Raw genomic sequence first — 21,303 nt, forward strand, 5'->3', positions numbered from 1 at the left:
CCACACACTATCGGTTTGTCCGATGAAAACAGTCCATCGGTCTGTTTTCATCGGACAAAGCGATCGTGTGTACGCAGCTTTAGGGTCAATTTGTTTTTTTTGCAGGCTAGATGGTAAGTGAGCTGGGAATTATAGTTTGTTTTCAATGTGCGTTGCCCTTCCATGTGCTCCTTGCCGTAGAGGCTAGTTACATGTTGAGGTGGTTGCCATTTGTTTGCACAGTTTTTGGATTGCTGCGTTTACGCACAGGATACCTTAAGCTGCCATTGTGCTCTTGCTGGGTGTCCCATGCGTCCCTATACCTTTTAAGGAGGGTTCAGTTCCCTCCAGACACACCTGCCCTTAAACTATCCAACTGCTCTATACGCGCTCCAATTTGGGAGATTCTCAAAATTTGAGTTAGAACCACAGTAAACTGGGGTGCTTTGACATGGTCACTGCAGCTTACACATATGTTTGCAAATGTGTGCTACTAAATCCCTTGTTTTTAACGTGAATAGTTAGACAATGTCAATTTGGTTTTGTTGCAGTCTGGCTGGTAAGTGAGCAGGGAATTTTTATTTGTTTTTGAATGTTAGTTTGCAATGCACTCCAGTCATTTATTCCATGGAGAAATTAGCATTTTGTATAAAACACAAGACCAGTTAATCGACTTTGCTATTAGACTATACTCTGCAATTCCTCAGAATTCTTTAATGTTAAGGGTGTGCCCACCCATTATAGTTGCAATTAATTCCTGCTTTCATTTCCTGGTGCCAGCTCTGTAAATTCCTGTGCTAGTGTCATTAAAACGGAAATGATTTTAAGTTTGCTGTTATCCAAATGGAGAAAAAAATAAATAATTTTTCAGCTCGCTGAAAAGGAATTGTGAAGTAGATAAAGTGTTAGGTTTTGGCTTGAAGTTATTCACTTCACTTGTATTCATTTCTATTTTCAGCCAATTCAATCAACTGTACATAACAACAATATGGAATTCCTGAATGAGAATGGTCCTATTAGTTCCTATAGCATTGGTTAAAAGACCAGCTCCTTTGGCACTTCCCATGGAAAATCTTCTCTGCCAAAATGACCATAACATGCAGTCTTTTGATATATAGGCTTTTTCAGGTCTAGATCCCTGAAAAAATAAGAACAAAAAACAAATATAGGAACTTAATAATATAATGTACATGCAATGTAAGCATACAGGTTTTTCTAAAAGGGGACATGTGTAAGGTCAAAGTCACAGGATGCTCGGAATTTTTAATTTATTATTTTTTTATTGATTATTCTGCAGCATCTTATTGTGTACTGTACTTAGATCCATTCATATCAGTTTTTTCCCGGAAGGCTTCGTACACACGACCAAGCAACTCGTCGTAAATTAAACATCGTTTTCCTAGACGAGTTCCTTGTTAGGCTTGTCGAGAATCTTGACAAGCTTTCTTTGCGTACACACTGTCAAGACAAAATCTTGTTGTTCTCAAACGCGGTGACGTACAACACATACAACGGCACTATAAAGTGGAAGTTTGATTCCACTGACACCACCCTTGGGGTTGCTTTTGCTAATCTCATGTTACTGCATGTTAAGTAAAAGTTTGGTAAGAGACGATTCGCGCTTTTCAGTCTGTTACAGCGTGACGAATGTGCTATCTCCATTACAAACCCTACTTTTACCAAAGGCACGCTCCCATCTCATACTTGATTCTGAGCATGCGCTTGTTTCTAAGCAGACACACGAACGTGTTTCTCGTCGTAAACCAGCCTGACGAGAAACACGACGAGGAAATTGAAACTCCCGACGAGGAAAAAGAGAACTTGTTCTCTTTTTTTCTCGTCGAGTTCCACAACAGTTTTCTCGACAAAAAACATACACACTACCATTTTCCTCGGCATTTTACCTTAGAAATGCATTAAGGTAAAAAAATATTTAAAATTTAGAACCACTTTGCAATTACCTACTGGTTTCTATTGATATCGTAGAGAAGTCTTGAAGTGACATTACTTCAAATAGTTTAAAATCACATAAAATGTTCTTGTGGGTTATAATTATTCATTATCAAATATTTCACTGCCTTGTGTCAACAGTCTTCTATAAACATGGCTATATGAAGTGAAACCTGCTTTAAAGCGGGAATATCTAAATGCAGGCAAAGTTATCTGGTATGCACAAAAGTTGTTTATAGCTTATACTTCTCAGATCACTTCACTTGCATTTAAAAAAGATAAATGCAGAGGGACCAATGTAAATGAGGCATAAAAGTTTTTGGAAGTGTACTGCACTTTTAGCTGATAACTGTGGAAGGAATTTGCACATTTTCATTGCTCTGCTTCTGACAGTACCCCTTCCAAACTTTAGGATTAAAACCCCTCTTGTTTTAACTCTGTTGTGGCCATGTGTCTTCAGAGTCCATTAAATAGTTTGTTCCTAATACTGTAGTCACCATTTAAAAAATGTATATACAGTATTTCAACCCTATCCACTCCAAAGTGCCTTTTCTTCAAGGAGAATAAATGTAATCTCTGTAATCTTTTCTAAAAAAAATAGGTCCTTCGCCTCTCTTACTAATTTTGTTGCAGGTCTCCGAACTCTCTATAGTTCAATGACATATTTCCTTAGGATCGATGACCAAAACTGAACTGCATATTCAAAATGAGACTGAACCAGTGTTTAATAAAGTAGTACAATTATAGCTTTATCTCTTAAGTAATTTTTTACTGCAGGATAGTAGTCTGCTGCCTTTGCTGGCTGCAGTCTGGAATTGCATGTTACTACTAAGTCTACAAGGACCCACAAATCTTTTTTCATCCCTGATTTCACCAGTGGAGCACCTCATAATGAGTAGCTTCCATGCATAAGTGCATAACTTTATATTTTTCAGTAATAAACCTCATCTGTCATGTAGCTGCCCGCCCATCAAGGTCTTCTTGCAACGCTGTATCCTGGCCTAGGCCAACAAGGCCCAGGCCTAGGGCAGCACTTTGCAGGGGGGGCAGCACGGAATGAGTCCCCGCTGGCTTGTGCTACACAGTTAGTGTAGTGCCAGTCTTATGGGGCGGACTGGGCTGAGAGGCAAATTAGTCTAGTCTAGTGGTTAGTCTAGTGGTTATATCTTCTTAGTCCTCTCCATAAAATTATCAGAAAATTTGTGCTTAAAGAACTATAGGCAACACTTTTTTTTTCATTTTGGATAGAGTAAGGGAGGGTTATAGCCCCTGTCAGTTTATTTTTTACCATCCCTGTCTCATTGCAGATATTTCCCTTCACCTCCTGCCCCATAGCCAAACAGGAAGTGAGATGCAAATTAAAGTAATTCATTGCCCCCAGGCCCTAGTGTCCCCAGTCAAAATTTTCAGAGCGGGCCTTAAACAGCAAGGGGTGGGTCATATTTAAATTAGGGGGTGCACAAGTTTAGTCAGGCCTAGGGCAGAAAAAAACCTTAATACACTACTGTCTTCTTGTAGAGATTCAATATTCCTGGTATGAAAGTATTGGATTATATACTGTAGTTTTGTATCATCTGCAAACTCTAAGGCCCTGTACACACGACTGAACATGTCTGCTGAAACTGGTCCGCGGACCAGTACAGACCTACCGTACATGTCTGAGCGGCCGCCATCCCTCGCATGCGTCAAATGACTTTGACGGATGCATGGAAGCATTGACCTTTCAGCGTCGCGCACGTCGCCGCGTCATCGTCGCGGCGACGGCGCGAACACGTCACCGCGCTGTCTGTCCGCGCGGATTGTCTCTCATTTCTGTATGATGGTGTGTACAGCCATCATACAGAAATCTCCAGGCGGGCATGTCCGCTGAAAACGGTACGGCGGACCGTTTTCAGCGGACATGTTTGCCCGTGTGTACAAGGCCTTAGACTGAGTTATGTATTCCAACCTCTGTATCATTTATAGATAAAGAACCAAACCCTGGAGCACTCTCCTCACAACCTTAGACCATCTGGAAAATAGGTAATTTATCATTATTGTGTTCCTGTAATCAGTTTTCTACCCAGGTGAATACAAATCCCTCAATGTCAATAGACTTAAACTGTTACTAAACCCATGCCTCTACATTCACTATATCTGGCCTCCCACAGTACACAGAACATGGAAATGCAATAGTTTTAGTAAATATAAACTGCTCAGTACCTTTTCTCATCAGCAGTTAGGGCAGTGTTGTGTCTTTTTAAAGCTTGTAGAATGAGTTTTCATTCTTCCTGATTCTCTGTCTGAACAGTGCTCATTGGCCCTGTGCTGATCACATACACTCTCCCAAGAAGAAAAAAAACCTTCTCTAGCAGTACACACCAAACTGAGCATGAGCAGCTTGCCCCCAAAAGCTCTGTTCTATAAGGAGATGGTTTGGGGACTGTGGAAGAAGGGGAGGAATTGCATATACAGTACATATTGATTTTACTGTTGTGGGTTTAGTAACACTTTACCTTGTAACTTTTGTGGGCCTTCCTCTACCGAAATGACTGCTCAATTCCTTATACAGGAATTCTACCTAAATTACTGCTCACTTCCTTATACAGGATGTAACGGGAGGGCCTGTGGAACCCAGAAGCTCTTGAAAAGTATGAGATATCCTTGTTTCAGCTTCCCCGATGCCTCTTATGTCTAAAATCATCCTATGTCCACTAGGGGCATAGGATGACTGAGAAATGATATCTTGGACTACCTGAGATGGGGCAGTAATGATTATCCACAATATATTCCAGGATATCTTTAAAGAACGAATTACTGTTTGTTGATTCTGAACTCAACAGGTTAATTGAAAGATGTTAATGTCATCACCTTCAGCTACCTGGCTGCCTGTGTAATGTAAATTTAATCCAGACTAACTTCTAAAGATCTTCTCCTTGTGGATTGGGCTAATTGACCCTGCAATTGTGTGAAGGTGTATTGATGATAATGTGTATTGTAAGTTAACAGACAACCAGACTGGGAAGCCTAAAGGTCAGGTGTCTGAGTCATCAGCTGTAGTTAATTAGCTCATGTAAATTAGGTCAGGTCCTGGAGACAGGGTGTCTGCTAAGAGATGTATTAAGGATTATGTGTATTGGGGGGCTTGTTAGGTAACCACTGTGTGATGTTGTGGGTGGATCCGGGCCATATCTCCTGTGGTTACTGCAGTATCCTAAATTATATATAAGAGCATGTATTTCTCAATAAAGTCATTCCTTGTTTGGAACCTCATACAGAGCGTTGTCTCGTATCTGTGGAAGAATTATTTGTATGGGTCTCGTTCGCCTGACTGTGGAGTGTCGTAGCTGCCTTGTGTTCGGAAAGGGAATATCCTAAACGGCGTTAACCCCTTTCCCATTTGGGGTGCCGTTACACAGGCAAAACCCTCTTTACGGATACTCACTTTACGTACACTCGCGAGTACGGACATATCTGCGAGTGTACGTAAAGTGACTCAGGCCCCGTACACACGTCCGAGAAACTTGACGGGCAAAACACATCGTTTTTCTCGTCGAGTTTCTCGTTCGGCTGTCAAAAACTCGTCGAGCCAAATTTCCCCATTGCCTAACGAGGAAATAGAGAACATTCTCTCTATTTGGCTCGACGAGTTTCCCGACGGGTTTCTCTGTGAAAAGTGTACACACGACCGGTTTTCTCGGCAGAATACGTCTCCCATCGAGTTTCTTGCTGGATTCTGTCGTGTGTACGGGGCCTTACAAGTACAAACATTCCTGCACTGTGCAGCCGCAGTAGAAGGAACTGAAGCTCTAAGCACTTAGCCTCCAGTGTTCCAGTAAATTTTGGTTTTACATTCATGCTCTGGTCCCATTGTGTACTTAAAAGTGGGGTATGCCTGTAGAATGTTAATAGTTTGGTCTGACAAGAGCAGTGCTTCATAAATCCATGGCAGCTGTTACTCATTCAACCATTTTAACAGGCAAATTATTGAGTATAAAAACAAACAAAAAGCTGCGCCAAGCTAATAAAAATGATAAAACCTCTCCTTAGAACGGAGATTAGCAGAAAGTCCAAAAAAAGTCCTTATGCACATAGGCAGAAGCTACTGATGTAATATTCAAAGACAATAATTCCATAGGAAGTGGCTATTGCTGAAATAATGGATCTTTCAATCACCCGGTGACATGTATACAAATCGTGAGATCCCTCCACCGAGAATAATAAGCCTCTTACCAGATGGCAAGTAACCAGAGCAGTTGGCTATAGCCCAGCCACGGCCTTTGGGTTCTCCAGGGATCACAGGACAACAACCAACAGCGTCACGACCATTATTGATTCAATCGCTCCAATGCAGGGATTATATAAAAGAAAGGACGCATATAGCGTAATGTAAAAAGTGAAGATAGCGCTAATATCAACTAGTGCTGATTTAGTACAATATAGTGAGTGATAATCATATTCAATTCAGTGAATGGTGTAAACATAAATTAGAAAACAACAACACTTATGAATGAATAATGATGAAAAAGCAGTGAGTTCATAATGGGTTAACCGACTAATCCCATATGCAGCACTCAGGCCACTCAGCTGATGTCTCCTTCAGACTGCTTTTCATTAGACAAACGACCCTATGCAGCAATTCAGTCAGAAACACTCCGATCGGAATATGAAAAAGAAAAAAGAGAGAGGACAAGCCTCATAGCACAATACTGTGATGACTAGAGGGATGTACAAGATATTACATCGACGGTGTACCAACTCACACATCCGCCGATACACACAGGCTCAGAGTTAGGAAAAAAGCTGCCGCTCAGTGCGATGGTCTCCTCACAAGGATGTATTCCCGTCACATAGGCTCCTCCCCCACGCGTTACGCCACTCGTCACGTGGCTTAGTCATGGGTCTCCATGTGACTGTGAGAACAGCTGAGCTTTTAACAGAGCCGCTGCGTGTCAATTTCACAGGAAGTGAAACCAAGAAGGGAGCTGACATCAACATCATTGCTGGCAAACAACTCAGGCACTGTGCAAAACACAACTTTAACATGCCCATTTCATATACAATCATATACAGAACCATCGTTTAATATAAAAAGATTAAAAAGGTATATGATACGGTTGCCCATATTAACTGTATGCCTAATTTGATTAGATCATATGGGCGAACATATACATCTAAAAACATGTTTAAAAACCATATTTTTACAAACATTTCATTTTAAAACCGAGAAAGAACCTATTAACAATATAGCCATTACTTTTTAATTTACATCGCCCTTTTCATGTAGCTCAAAGTACTGCATTAACATATAATGTATTGTTCAGATACATCTTGAAGGGGCAATAGCTATATGGTAACAATGGACCAATGTGGAATATAAAATATATATATAACCACACCGCTGAAAACTAAAATATGTAAATATAACAAATATAATAATGATAAAACCATTCATATGATTGTATATATACAAAATCTACATGCTCATATATGGGCATAGAAAAATATATATTAAATATATAACCCATTCAAGATGTGATAGAAAAAAAAACATAAATAAATAAAAGAAAGGGGACTGGATCCATCATTTCATCTTTAGAATTTGATTTAAAAATTAAAAATTAAAAATCTGAAATAAAACAATTCAAATCAAATTCTACATTAAGCCCGTTGGGCACTAAGGAACCCATTTCAAATATCCACCTGGATTCACTTTTACTAAGTTCACGAACTTTGTGGCTACCTCTCCAATGAGGATTATACTTCTCAATAGCCCAGAATTTTAAATCCTTAGGGTTTTGATTGTGACACAATGCAAAATGACGTGAAACATTGTGGTCAGGATACCCCTTTTGAATGTTTTGAACGTGTTCTCTTATGCGTTTCCACATTGGTCTTTTAGTGCGTCCTATATACTGCAGTGAACAAGAACACTGCAATACATAGACCACACCCTCTGTGCGACATGTAATGAGATCCTTGATCTCGTATTCTTTTTGAGTTACATTCGACACAAACTTGGAACACTTTTGGCCATTAAGGTTCGTATTCTTGCAAGCGTAGCAACGCTTGCATGGAAAAAATCCTTTTGCCTGATAAAAGGTTAATTGGTTTTGTTTTGTTGGGGGGTCCGGAACATTTTTTGCTATTATGTCCCTTAAAGTGGGAGCTCTCCTATATACTATCTTCGGGATGCTCGGCAGGATCCCTTGTAGTTGCCTATCGGCTTGTAGTATCGGCCAGTGCGTTCTAAATATCTTTTCCAACTTTTTGTGCTGGACACTATAATTTAAGATAATGGGTAGCTCCATTCCTACCCCTTTATTTTTGATCTTATCTTGTATCAAGGATTCCCTCGGTGTATCATATACTTTTGTGATTTGGGTTTGTATAAAGTCTTCATCATACCCCTTATTCACAAATCGCTTACCCAGCATGTTGGCTTGTTCTACAAAGACATTCACATCAGAGCAATTTCTCCGGATTCTTATCATTTGCCCTTTGGGGATATTAATCAACCAAGGGTCATGATGACAGCTGTCTGTAGGTATATAGCTGTTTCTTTCTACCGGTTTGAAGTATGTTTTAGTAGTTATTTTTTGAAGTTCCACATTAATTTCCAAATCCAGAAATTTGATCGATTTGTCGCTAATTTCATACGTGAGTTTGATATTCTTCTGGTTCACGTTCAATTTATCCAGGAATTGTGTAAGGGTGGACTCATCACCTTTCCAGATGATGATACAATCATCAATGTACCTTCTGTACAAAACTAGGTGATGCGGCATATTTGCATAGATAGCCGTCTCCTCCCATTCGGACATATATACATTTGCGACACTTGGTGCGTACTTGGCGCCCATCCCTATTCCATTTAATTGTCGGTAATAGTCTGACTTATACCAGAAATAATTATGCTGGAGGCCATAGGCCAAGCATCTCAAAACAAACCGTTTCTGTTTCGAAATTAAAGTACCATACTTATTTAGTGCCCATTTGGTTGCCCCAATTGCTTCTTCATGATTAATTATAGTGTAGAGTGATGCCACGTCAGCTGTGGCTAACAAATACTTCTCTTCTTCATTTATCACTATATTATCAAGAATTTGAATAAGGTGCTTCGTGTCTCTTAAATAAGCCCTTGTTTGAGGAACTAAAGGCTGGATGAACTTGTCCACATACTCTCCCAGTCGGGAATTTATAGACTGTATCCCATTTATAATGGGTCTACCCGGTGGTCTGGTGGGATCCTTGTGGATCTTTGGTATCGTGTATATGATCGGGACCCTACAAATTTCTGGAATGAGGTATTTTTCTTCTTTTTTATTTAGAATACCTCTTTCTCTTCCTCGATAAATAAGTTCCCAGTCCCAGTCCCAGTCTGAAGGAGACATCAGCTGAGTGGCCTGAGTGCTGCATATGGGATTAGTCGGTTAACCCATTATGAACTCACTGCTTTTTCATCATTATTCATTCATAAGTGTTGTTGTTTTCTAATTTATGTTTACACCATTCACTGAATTGAATATGATTATCACTCACTATATTGTACTAAATCAGCACTAGTTGATATTAGCGCTATCTTCACTTTTTACATATTCATTAATTGGTTTTGTTCACCTTTTTGATACGCAGCTTTTATTATTTAATTATTTTTGTTGATTATTTTTCCTTTATATTAGTTTATTTGGTAGCGCAGTAGTACCACCCTTTTGCATATAGCGTAATACCGCTGGGTAACAAGTTTTATTAAAAAGTAATGTACTTACAGCAAGTAGGGATAAAAACAGCGTGTGTTTAAAATGTAAATGCCGGCCGGCATGCAGGAGCCCTCCTCCCGAGCGTGGTGACGTCACTGGCGTGCAGGAGCCCTCCTCCCGAGCGTGGTGACGTCACCACGCTCGGGAGGAGGGCTCCTGCATGCCGGCCGGCATTTACATTTTAAACACACGCTGTTTTTATCCCTACTTGCTGTAAGTACATTACTTTTTAATAAAACTTGTTACCCAGCGGTATTACGCTATATGCGTCCTTTCTTTTATATAATCCCTGCATTGGAGCGATTGAATCAATAATGGTCGTGACGCTGTTGGTTGTTGTCCTGTGATCCCTGGGGAACCCAAAGGCCGTGGCTGGGCTATAGCCAACTGCTCTGGTTACTTGCCATCTGGTAAGAGGCTTATTATTCTCGGTGGAGGGATCTCACGATTTGTATACATGTCACCGGGTGATTGAAAGATCCATTATTTCAGCAATAGCCACTTCCTATGGAATTATTGTCTTTGAATATTACATCAGTAGCTTCTGCCTATGTGCATAAGGACTTTTTTTGGACTTTCTGCTAATCTCCGTTCTAAGTAGAGGTTTTATCATTTTTATTAGCTTGGCGCAGCTTTTTGTTTGTTTTTATGTTTATTGTGTACTTCGCACGATTGCTGCTGCCTTGAGAACATTGTGTTGCAGCGCAGTTTTCTTGTGTTTTTTAAATTATTGAGTATAATCTCTGGACTCTTACCATTCATTCCCATATCTTGCATACTATTGATGTAAGGCTGACTGGTCTGTAATTACCTGGTATACTTCTTGACCCTTTTTTGAATCTCGGTACCACATTTGCTTTTTGTCAATCAGTGGTTACCATTCCAGTTAGTAAGGTGGCTCTTCAAATTTGGAACAATGGCCTGACTTTGCTAGGCTCTTTGAGGACTTATGGATGTAAGCCATCTGTCTCCAAAGATCTGTTATGATTCTCTAGCTTTTTGCACCTGTATTTCTATCCAGCCACAGAGGCATTTTATCTAGTCATGGTTTATTCATTTTTACCTGACAATGACTCCAGGTCTCAGATCAAAGTTCTTATTGACAACGTCCAGTAGCTCCTTCTCATGTTTTTCAGAGGTCCCATAGGTGAACAGAGAAACGGATAATGGTTGGGCCACACCAATTGCATAAGACACCTTATAAATCAATACGAATAGTTATAAGATTTATTCTGCCACCATAAAGAAGGCACCATAATATTCATAATATCACTTACTCTGGTATATATAATGAGGAGCACCAGAAAGCCATACTGTATCATATATTTAATTATTCTAACTAGGATGAACTTTTGAATAGTTAACTATGGTTGCTTTTTATTACAGTACTTTTCACTTCATCACTACCTTGCACTGATCTCCTAAATAAGCCCAGGGGACAATAATAAAGTGGTGTTTCGCTCCAACAAAAACAAAACTATTTAAAGCCAGCAGCTACACATACTTCAGCTGCTGGCTTTTAATAATAGGACACTTACCTGCCCTGGAGTCCAGTGATGTCGGCACCCGCAGCTGATGTTTCCATCAGCTGTCGGGTGCTGCCGCTGCCATTGCGGGTAAGGGAACCTGGCAGTGTAGCCTTTCGGCTTCTTGCCGGGAACCCTACTGTGCATGGGCGAGGCCTGCTCCTCTCTCCTACAGGCCCGGCGGCCGGGGAAGGAGGAGGGAGCCCCGCGGTGATGTCACGACTCGCGGCCCATACTCCCGGAAGTGGGAAAGGATACTTGTCAAGGACAGGTATCCTGTCCCCCCTTCCCCTCAAAAGGTGACAATTGTGGCAACGGGGGGGATCAGATGAGCAGAAGTTCCACTTTTGTAACACATTAATGAGGCAACCTATGTCTAAAATGTGGTTTTCTGTAACACTAATAGGAAAAGTAATATCTGTTGAATATAATGTGATGATGGGGTTTTTACATAATAAATACCCTTATTATTAGTCAAGTTTATAAATCCCTCTAAGGGATTAATTTCTGCATAGTCAACATAAGCTGTGGAAGAGGACATTAGGGCTGCCGGGATTTGACATACAGCCTCCCATGTATCATGTTGCTGACAGTAACACACTCATGTATTTAATACAAGGTTAACCACTGCTGACTGTTAGTACTGTCCTACTTAGTTCTAATTGGTTCTGCCCCTGCATTTTTGTTGCAGGTATGAATTAATAGGCATTTAAAGCTAATCTGCTCTGGCTGTACACCTAGAGCAAAATTGCTAATAGGTCAGTCTACCCTAGACTTTTAGTCACCTGCTGTTGTGTCCTGAAAACAAGCTAATGTTTTTTAAACTGCTCTTACCCCAACCTACAAATACTCCAAAGGTATGATACTTAGAATCACCAGGTTAAGAGGTGGGTTTGCATTAGACCAGGGGCAGGTGACCTTGGCCTTCCAGCTGTGGTGAAATGACTGCCTCCAGGAGTTATGCCTTTGATTTCAGGGTCTTGCAATGTATGATGGGACTTGTAGTTTCAAAACTGCTGGAGGCCAAGGTTGCCTACCCCTGCATTAGACAGTAGGCAAAAAGCAGGAAGCGTAAATACGACTGTAAAAAGAGACATACATACCTGAACAAGGACACGATGACAGAGCTTAGCATGTACCAAGGATTTAGCCACCCAACGAGCAGCATAGGCAGCAGAACGATCCACTTTAGTATAGTCTTTCCCTGAAAATGCTCCACCACCATGTGCACCCCATCCTCCATATGTGTCAACTATAATCTTCCGACCAGTGACTCCAGCATCGCCCTGAAATGACACATATTGTACCAATGAGAACAATATCAGTTATAGCAAGTTTATTTACATTAATGGGTATTGACATTTCATGTTTAATTTTATTGCATTGCTAAAAAAGATAGTAAATACGTATAAATTTGGGCAAACTAATGGAAATTAATTGCTTCAACTTGCAGATTGGTAGGAGAGTCGTATTTTGGGCAAAAAAAAGCAATATGACTGGGTGACATCCATGTGTCATACCAAAGTGAAGGTTGACTTCATATAAAGTAGAATATCTATATTCCAGAATGAAAATTGAATATACACTATGGCCCGAATTCAGAAAGGACTTACGCCGACGTATCTTCTGATACGCCACATAAGTCTACGGATGCGCCGTCTTATCTATGTGCCTTATTCAGCAAACAAGATACGCCTGAATTTTGGCTTCATACGACCGACGTAAATGTCTCCTACGCCGTCGTATCTTGGGCGCATATTTACGCTGGCCACAAGGGGCGCTTCCATTGATTTACGTGTTGAATATGTAAATGACCTAGATACGCCGATTCACGAATGTACTTACGCCCGGAGTAGTCCACGCCGTTTAGGTAAGGCATACGTCCGGCGTAAAGTTATCCCACATAAAGCAGGGGTGAGTCATGTTAGGGTATGGACGTCGGAACAGCCGTCGTATTTTACGTCGTTTACGTAAGTCGTACGTGAATGGGACTGGGCTTAGGTTACGGTCACGTCGTACGCATTGAGCCGTCGTATCTTAGGGAGTATATGCGACGTGATTCTGAGAATGCGCGCGCATTCGCCGTTCGTTCGGCCCTTCATTTACATGGGGTCACAGTTAATTTAAAATGTATTACGCCCAACACCTTCCTACTTTGAAATATTAATTTACGTTACGCCGGCACAACGTTGAGGGCGAGTGCTTTGTGAATACTGGTCTTGCCTCTCTATGTTATGTCGGCGTAGTGCATATGAGATGTGCTACGCCCGCACAAAGATACGCCGCTCTACGTGAACCTGGGCCTAAATTACCAAATGTATTGGTACGCCTGCCTTCACACGCACATGAACTTTAATGGCATCCCAGTCTTGGTCTAGAGGGTTCAATATTGAGTTGGCCCACCCTTTGCAGCTATAACAGCTTCAAATCTTCTGGTAAGGCTATCCACAAGGTTTAGGAGTGTGTCTATGGGAATGTTTGACCATTCTTCCAGAAGGGCATTTGTGAGGTTAGGTAATGATGTTGGAGAGAAGGCCTGGCTCGCAGTCTCCGCTTTAATTCATCAGCTCATAATATTTTTTGCAGTATCAACAGTTTTTTTTAATTCACTTATCAAGCAGATATTACAAAAAAAGCTTATATTGGTATGTTTCACAGACCAAAAAGAAGTACAGTAAATGATACAGTAGAAGTTCAATGCAAGGATCTATGTACACTTTAAGGAATGCTGCAAAGGGAAAAGGAGGCATTTATCAGCTGAGTGGTTACTTGACCTTAGGATCTGGAACAAAAGAAGATAGGAGTTATCTAAAGGATGTATTACATCAGGTCAGGTAGTGAGGGGTGGCTTGGGGAGTTGGAGGGGAATGGGGTGTGGGGAGTAGGGATTAGGTAGAGAAGCTTGGTAACCCTTAGATTATATATAGGAGGTAGATTGGGAAAAGTAGTTGTACTTCGAAGAGGGATGGCTTCACATTTCTACAGGTCTCTAGCCTCCTTTTTGGAGGGAGGAAATATGATATATATGGTTGTAGAGATTTTCAGGGGGTACATTTTTATACAGTATGTTTGTATTTGTATTTTTTCATTGTGTTGTCTTTGAAACCCTTATGCTTTTCTATTGTTCTTCCTTTTGATTATTTTTTGAATGGTGTCTTGGTTTTAAATTGTGTTGTCTTGTCATTGTTACTCTTTAATTGATTGAATAAAAATAATTTAAACACAAAAGGTCATATCACCTGAGGGCCACCAATAACAAAACGTCCACTGGGCTGTAGGTGGTATATAGTCTTCTCATCAAGGTACTTGGCAGGGACCACCACCTTTATAACTTTCTCCTTTAAGGCCTCCCTCATTTCATTTAGAGAGATGGTTTCATCGTGTTGTACGGATACTACAATGGTGTGTACACGGATAGGGATAACAGCTCCATTCTTCTGGATATACTTTACTGTCACCTAGAACACAAACATAATTTTAGGAATGACTAGTGAATATATATATATATATATATATATATATACATATATACATATATATATATATATACACATATATATATATATATATATATATATATATATATATATATATATACACATATACATATATATATATATATATATATATATATATATATATATATATACACATACATATATATATATATATATATATATATATATATATATATATATATATATATATATATATATATATATAGTGTAATAAAATATAAGCAGCACTGTAAACAATGAAGATGAAATATCCGTTTTCACAGGTATTCCCTGCCCAGGGGCCCCAGCTGCATGGGGGGCCCCTGCACTTTCCTCAAAAGCAGCTGGTCCTTGAGCCCACACTGCCCTGAAATTGGGGGCCCCATGATGGCACGGAGAGTGATAGATGCAAAAGGGAGGCAGTCTGCCTCCTACCTACTTAATGTCTGTTTACCTGCACTGTCATCATTATAGGGGCCCCAGAGCATTACTTTGCCCAGGGGCCCATGATGCTATTAAGATGGCCCTGGTATCAAGGCCAATCAAGGAAGCAGAGATCCAGGAAGGAACAGCGGGGAGGTGGTGAGCGATCAGTTGACACCTTGGGTCTGATGTGACCAATATACTCGGTTTTTGGTTCATCTCTGAGCCTAGGTTCACACTGCTGCGAATTCAAAATCGCTGTAAAATGCGCGATTTTACAGCGATTTCGCGGCCGCGATTTTGCCGCGATTTGCCGCGATTTCGGCCGCAATTTAATGTAAATCGTGGCCCGAAATCGCAAAAAGTAGTACAGGAACTACTTTTTGAAATCGCAGATGCGGCGTCGCACTGATTAGGACAGTGCCATTGCCGACAATTGCCGCCGATTTGAGATGCGATTTGACATGTCAAATCGCATCTCAAATCGTTCCAAATCGTACCCAGTGTGAACCAGGGCTGAACGAGTGTTTGCTGTGAAGTGTATTGCTCTATTTTTTTAGATTCATGTGAGTGCTATATTTGAAGATTTAAGTGTGTTATTAAACTGATTTTACGGTATCACGCTATTTTGTGCACTTCTTTTATTAACATGCGGAGCTTTCTGGCAGTGAATTAGTTGGAACTGGGATTATCTGCTATACCTACCAGTGAGGTCTTTTTGTACACGTTTACACGCCAAACACAAGAGTGTAAGGCAATTTGAGTTGGTGAGTTTTGCATCTGACTGAGCATTTGCGCGAGTACTTGTACTCGCGCAAATGCTCCCGATGGTTCACCCGATACTTTTTTTTTCTACAGAGCGGGTGGAGAGGGGGCAGAGAGGGGCAGAGAGGGGGCGGAGAGTGGAGCAGAGCAGTCCTGAAAGAGAAAGCCAAGCCCTCCTCCCGTTGCCTAATTGATCAGCGCGGGGAACATTACAGCTTTCATTTGAATAGCTGTGTGTTCCCCGCCACGCCTCGTCATATATAGCCCCTCCCCCTTGTCTGGGCACTTTGATTGGATGGGTGATCTGTCTATCAAAGTGCCCGGACAAGGGGGGGGGGCTATATATGACGAGGTGCGGCGGGGAACACACAGCTATTCAAATGAAAGCTGTAATGTTCCCTGTGCTGATCAACTAGGCGACGGCGGCAGGGGAGGAGGGCTTGGCTTGGCTTTTTCTGTGGGGACACATGGCTGCATATGTGGGGACATGGCTGCATTTCTAGGGACACATGGCTGCATTTCTGGGGACACATGGCTGCATTTCTGGGGACACATGGCTGCATTTCTGGGGACATGGCTGCATTTCTGGGGAGACATGGCTGCATTTATGGGGACACATGGCTGCATTTCTGGGGAGACATGGCTGCATTTATGGGGACACATGGCTGCATTTGTGAGGAGACATGGCTGCATTTGTGGGGACATGGCTGCATTTGTGGGGACACATTTAAAAAAAGTATCCGTAATCGGTATCGGCGAGTACATGAAAAAAAGTATCGGTACTTGTACTCGGTCCTAAAAAAGTGGTATCGGGACAACTCTAATCACAACCATTGCAAAAATAAAGTAGATCATGCAAGAAATAAATAACCCAAATGTCTATACAGTCAATATTCATACAGTGCTTCAAAAATGTGGTACAGACTGAAAAGCAGCCAATATAGAGAACATAATCAAACCTATTAAAACTCTTATTTTATCACTAGCTTGTGAAATGGAGAGGTAGTGCCAAAATACATGTGGAGCTTACCCCAAACCCCTCCACAATTGAGTAACTCAAAAAAGAATGCATGATAACCAGGCAGCTAGCATTTTCAGACAGGGAAGTTAAAAAAAGTAGCCTTCATATTTTTCTCAATGCAGGTTTCCTTTGAACAGCCACTGAATTAAAGCATTCTCTTTGCTTTGCATGTTTTAAGATGGAAATGCAAAAGTACAATTTCCTTACAAAAGCATAAACAATCAGGATCAGGGCCGGCCCTACCATGGGACCCGATGGTACCATTGTACCAGGCAGCACTTTCAGGGGGGCAGCAAATTGCCGCCCGCACGCCATCCCATTCTGCCAGCTCCGCTCTCCACTCCACTGTGGGGCTAATTGCCACCCGACCGCTCCTCCCGTTTCGCTCTCTGCTCCACTGTGGGGTTAATTGCATGAATAGAGCCATAACAGGTCCTTTTTATACTCCTATATAAATGTATAGAGCCATGATAGGTCCAATTCAGTTATCATGATATAAAATAATGGATGTGGGGGCATTTTGGTGGGCATAATTTTTTTTTTGGGGGGGGCAGCATTTCATTCTTGGTACCAGACAGCACAATGTCTTGGGCCGGCACTGATCAGGATGTGCAAAGATCTGCAAACCCTGGCAAACAAATATCATTGTACTGAAATGAGTTTACAAAGCCATAAATAGGTTCATTGTTCTACACTTTGCACATTGTTCTGTGCTTCACTGGACAAGTTCTTTCATTTGGAAGGTATGATTTAAAGCATTGCAGATATTATTGAAGAACACGTTTCACTATCTTGAACACGTCATGCCAAGTTGGATGAGTTCCACAGTGCCATACTGCATTTAGTCATGCCTGAAGTTATGTGGAACAGCTGAATGGTGTATGCTTACTGTTCAAGAAAACAAACATATTCACTGCAGTAACAGATGTATGTAGTGTACAGACAGAGCACACACTGCTCGTGGCAGCTATAGCTGTCACATCTCATAGGGAATTTACACATAACCATTACTGCAGATAAACTGACACTCACAGATGGTGGTAGTAATGTGTGGGTTTTGGATAACCAAACAATATAAACCACTAAATCTATGAAAAGTTGAACAAGGATGCACACTAAAAACATGCATTATATACATTTATGGAATCTGCATCTAAAAGATGAAACAATACTGAGAACATTGATGTCAATTTTCTAAAGCATGTAGTATGTAAAATTGTTATCACTTTTTGTTACTTTTAATAACATATTCAATTCACAAAAACTGTAATTCCATGCATGAATTTACAATGGGTGTAAAATATCACACATTTCTGACATATTGGGGGTCATTTACTAAGAGTCCTGGGAAGTACTGGGCGCTCTATATGTAATAGCTCCTATTTCAGGCAATTAAGAGCTATTAGCGCTTACCATGCCTTAGGAATCAGCGCTAATCGGTGATTCCGTGGATCTGCAAGTGCCCATTGCTACCAAGTTATTATATAGCACTGCACTGCAACCATGATCCATAAATGTGAATAAAACATTTTTATGTGAGATGTGCTCTACCTCGTGTGCATATATTTATGTATATTCAAATTAGTATTCTTAGTTGGTTTTATTCTTTTGCTAACAAATGCTGTTATGAATGAGTATTGCAGAGTAATTTCTGCTATTCTGTAAAGTTGTATTAAACATTTAAGTTACATATCTGTTGTATGTTTTTTTATTTTATTTAGGTGACTATAAAGCAGTAATTATTTATGTTCATTCTTTAATAATATTACACTATTATGCAGGTCTCAGAGTATTTAGCACAATGGCTTAGTGGTCTGCTCAGACGTCTCCAAATCACTCAAGTTATGAGTTAAAATCTCAGCCAATCTACCACCTATCTAAGAGAGCTGTGTTTATTTCTTTTAGTGCACAAGCGAATTATAAAATAAATTATAATTATATAATTATAAATTATAATTAGAATAAACTGCCTGTTAACTTGTGTGTGATGTTTGGAACTCCACACCATAATATTAAATCCTTACATACCATTGCATGCATTTGAAGAGTTAATAGAATCAACCAAAACTAAAGTGCATCAGCTAATTGGCCTTTGTCTATTTTCAGCACACCGTATTTGCGCAGCGGTCTTATAAGCGCACTGTTTTTGTAAAAAAAATACTTTTTTGAATTAAAAAATAAGACAACAGTAACGTTAGCCCAATTGTGTTTTATATTGTGAAAGATAATGTTACGCCGAGTAAATTGATACCCAACATGTCACGCTTCAAAATTGCATCCGCTCGTGAAATGGCGTCAAACTTTTACCCTTAAAAATCTCCATAGACGACATTTAAAAAATTCTACAGGTTACATATTTTGAGTTACAGAGAAGGTCTAGGGCATGGCACAATGGTATTGTTTGTGGTTTGTAAAGACACCTGTGTGAGTGATGGACAGCAACAAGTGAGAGAGGCAGAAAAACATATATTTTACCAAAACATGAAAACATTCCACATTCTAGCATTCTAAAAAACAAAATAGATGAAGAAGAAGCAACGCTGTTGCAAGGACAATTTATTTGGGGAGGTTACAATTGTACCATTATAATTAATGGCTGAAACTTGCATCGGGCTACATAACTAATTTTCACTCTCAAAAACGCTTTTTAACCCAGTGCTAATTTTGGAATTTACTATAACTCTTGGTAAAAAAGCCAAAAATTTGAGTAGTTTGCATGTTTGAGCATGCTCAGTTGGGGGAATGTATCTCTTCTCAGACTTTAAAAGATATTTCAGTGTATATATCACTGTTTAAAGCAGATTCTCTTTAAACAATATACCACATATTTCCATACCATTTAGGCAATCATATCATGCTCTAAACATTATTTCCATGTGCATTACTTCAGGTTCTAGCAGAGTACCGTATATACTTGAGTATAAGCCGACCTGAATATAAGCTGAGGCACCTAATTTTACCACAAAAAAATGTGAAAACGTATTGACTCGCATATAAGCCTAAGGTGACCATCTGCATGCTTCACTGTGCCTCACTTTGCCTCCCTGTGTCCATGTGCCAGCCTCACTGTGCCCATGCCTCGCTGTGCCTATGCCTCACTGTGCTCCCCGGCCATAGGTCCCCCAGACAGCAAACTTGGGTCCCCAAAGTTACTGGAGAAATTACCATTTAACATGGGAGTCTATGGAAGGGGTGCCCAAATTTGAAAAATCGGTGCTCCCCGGCCGTAGGTCTCCCGGACAAAAAACGTTGCACACATATAGTCGGGCTATATGTGTGCAAGTTTGGGGTCCAGGGGACCTATAGCCAGCCTTTCCTGGGTCCCCAAATCCGGGAGATCAGGCGCAAAAAGGTGACTCAAGCATTTTCAGCACAAAAAAATGTGCTTGCCTTATACTCGAGTATATACGGTAAGTGTTTGGGCACTATCTGTTGTCTAGGAGCTATATTAAATTCAATTTTGGGAGTATTCTTTCACCAGCGCTATAGCAAATTCTGTTTGGGCACTAATTAGTGCAATAGCGCTAGTTTGGGAGTATTTAGCTGCACTATTGCATATTAGCGCTATAGTAAATGACCCCCATTGTATCTATAAAAGTAAATCCACAAAAAATGTCATACATGTTTTGTATTAAATAAAAAATTCTTAGATCTATACTGGGGTTCTAACCTTGTCAGACATGGCAATCTAAGTTGGCTTCAGGAAATGAGGAATCACACTAATTTGGATTTTATATTATTTTTCTGCCTTCTCTCATTTCTGATTGGTAGTCATAATAACTATTCATTATCCAAAATGTGCAGTCCAGTGCCAATCTAAATAATCTAAGCTGTACCAAAGAATATTAAAATTGTTGTGATGAGGCAGGACGGAAGGCAATGTCATGGAGAATTGTAGATTTCCCACCAATTTCATTCTGCATGACAGTTGCCTCCAGGACACAGAGGGAGAAAACTTCCCGAACAGGGGCATAGACAACAAGGAAAAACCAGTATAGTTGTTGCAAATATATTGTATATTTTTCCTGACAATTTGTGGAAAATTGTATCCCCCCCCCCCCCCCCCCCGTTTTCTACTCTGAGGTATATCAAAACACAGCTATTATTGGTAATAATTCCACCCACTCAGCTATGCAGGAAGGCAAAAACATATGCCGAAGTGCAATATATTCCACTCCAATTGGCCCAGCACAAAAATGGTGAGCAGGGTTTTATGGTTTTGGGGTTCTTCCTTCCAGGCTATATCGAGGAGGAGGCAATAATGAAGCCTGGACACATGTCATTTTAAACATTAGTTTAACTCTTCTAGTATTAAAAGGTCAATCCAGCAAACATGGATATTTTATAGTCATTGATTGATAATGTAGAACTAATCCACCTAGCAGTTTACTATGTACAGTATC

At 40.4% G+C, this 21,303-nt stretch overlaps 1 protein-coding gene across 1 annotated transcript in view; it reads right to left on the reverse strand.

Moving 5' to 3' along the window:
• Positions 1-539: 539 nt before the first annotated feature.
• MAT1A (methionine adenosyltransferase 1A) overlaps positions 540-21,303 on the reverse strand; it is a 73,607-nt gene continuing 52,843 nt past the window's right edge. Inside the window, exons 6-9 of the mRNA XM_040320711.1 lie at positions 14,434-14,652; positions 12,298-12,480; positions 10,732-10,865; positions 540-1,117 (exon numbers count right to left, since the gene is read on the reverse strand). Of these exons, the coding sequence (XP_040176645.1) occupies positions 1,015-1,117; positions 10,732-10,865; positions 12,298-12,480; positions 14,434-14,652 (639 nt within the window). The 3' untranslated portion in view covers positions 540-1,014. The remainder of the gene's footprint in view (positions 1,118-10,731; positions 10,866-12,297; positions 12,481-14,433; positions 14,653-21,303) is intronic.

The sequence above is a fragment of the Rana temporaria genome, chromosome 8 (genome assembly GCF_905171775.1).
Source record: "Rana temporaria chromosome 8, aRanTem1.1, whole genome shotgun sequence".
Classification (NCBI taxonomy): domain Eukaryota; kingdom Metazoa; phylum Chordata; class Amphibia; order Anura; family Ranidae; genus Rana; species Rana temporaria.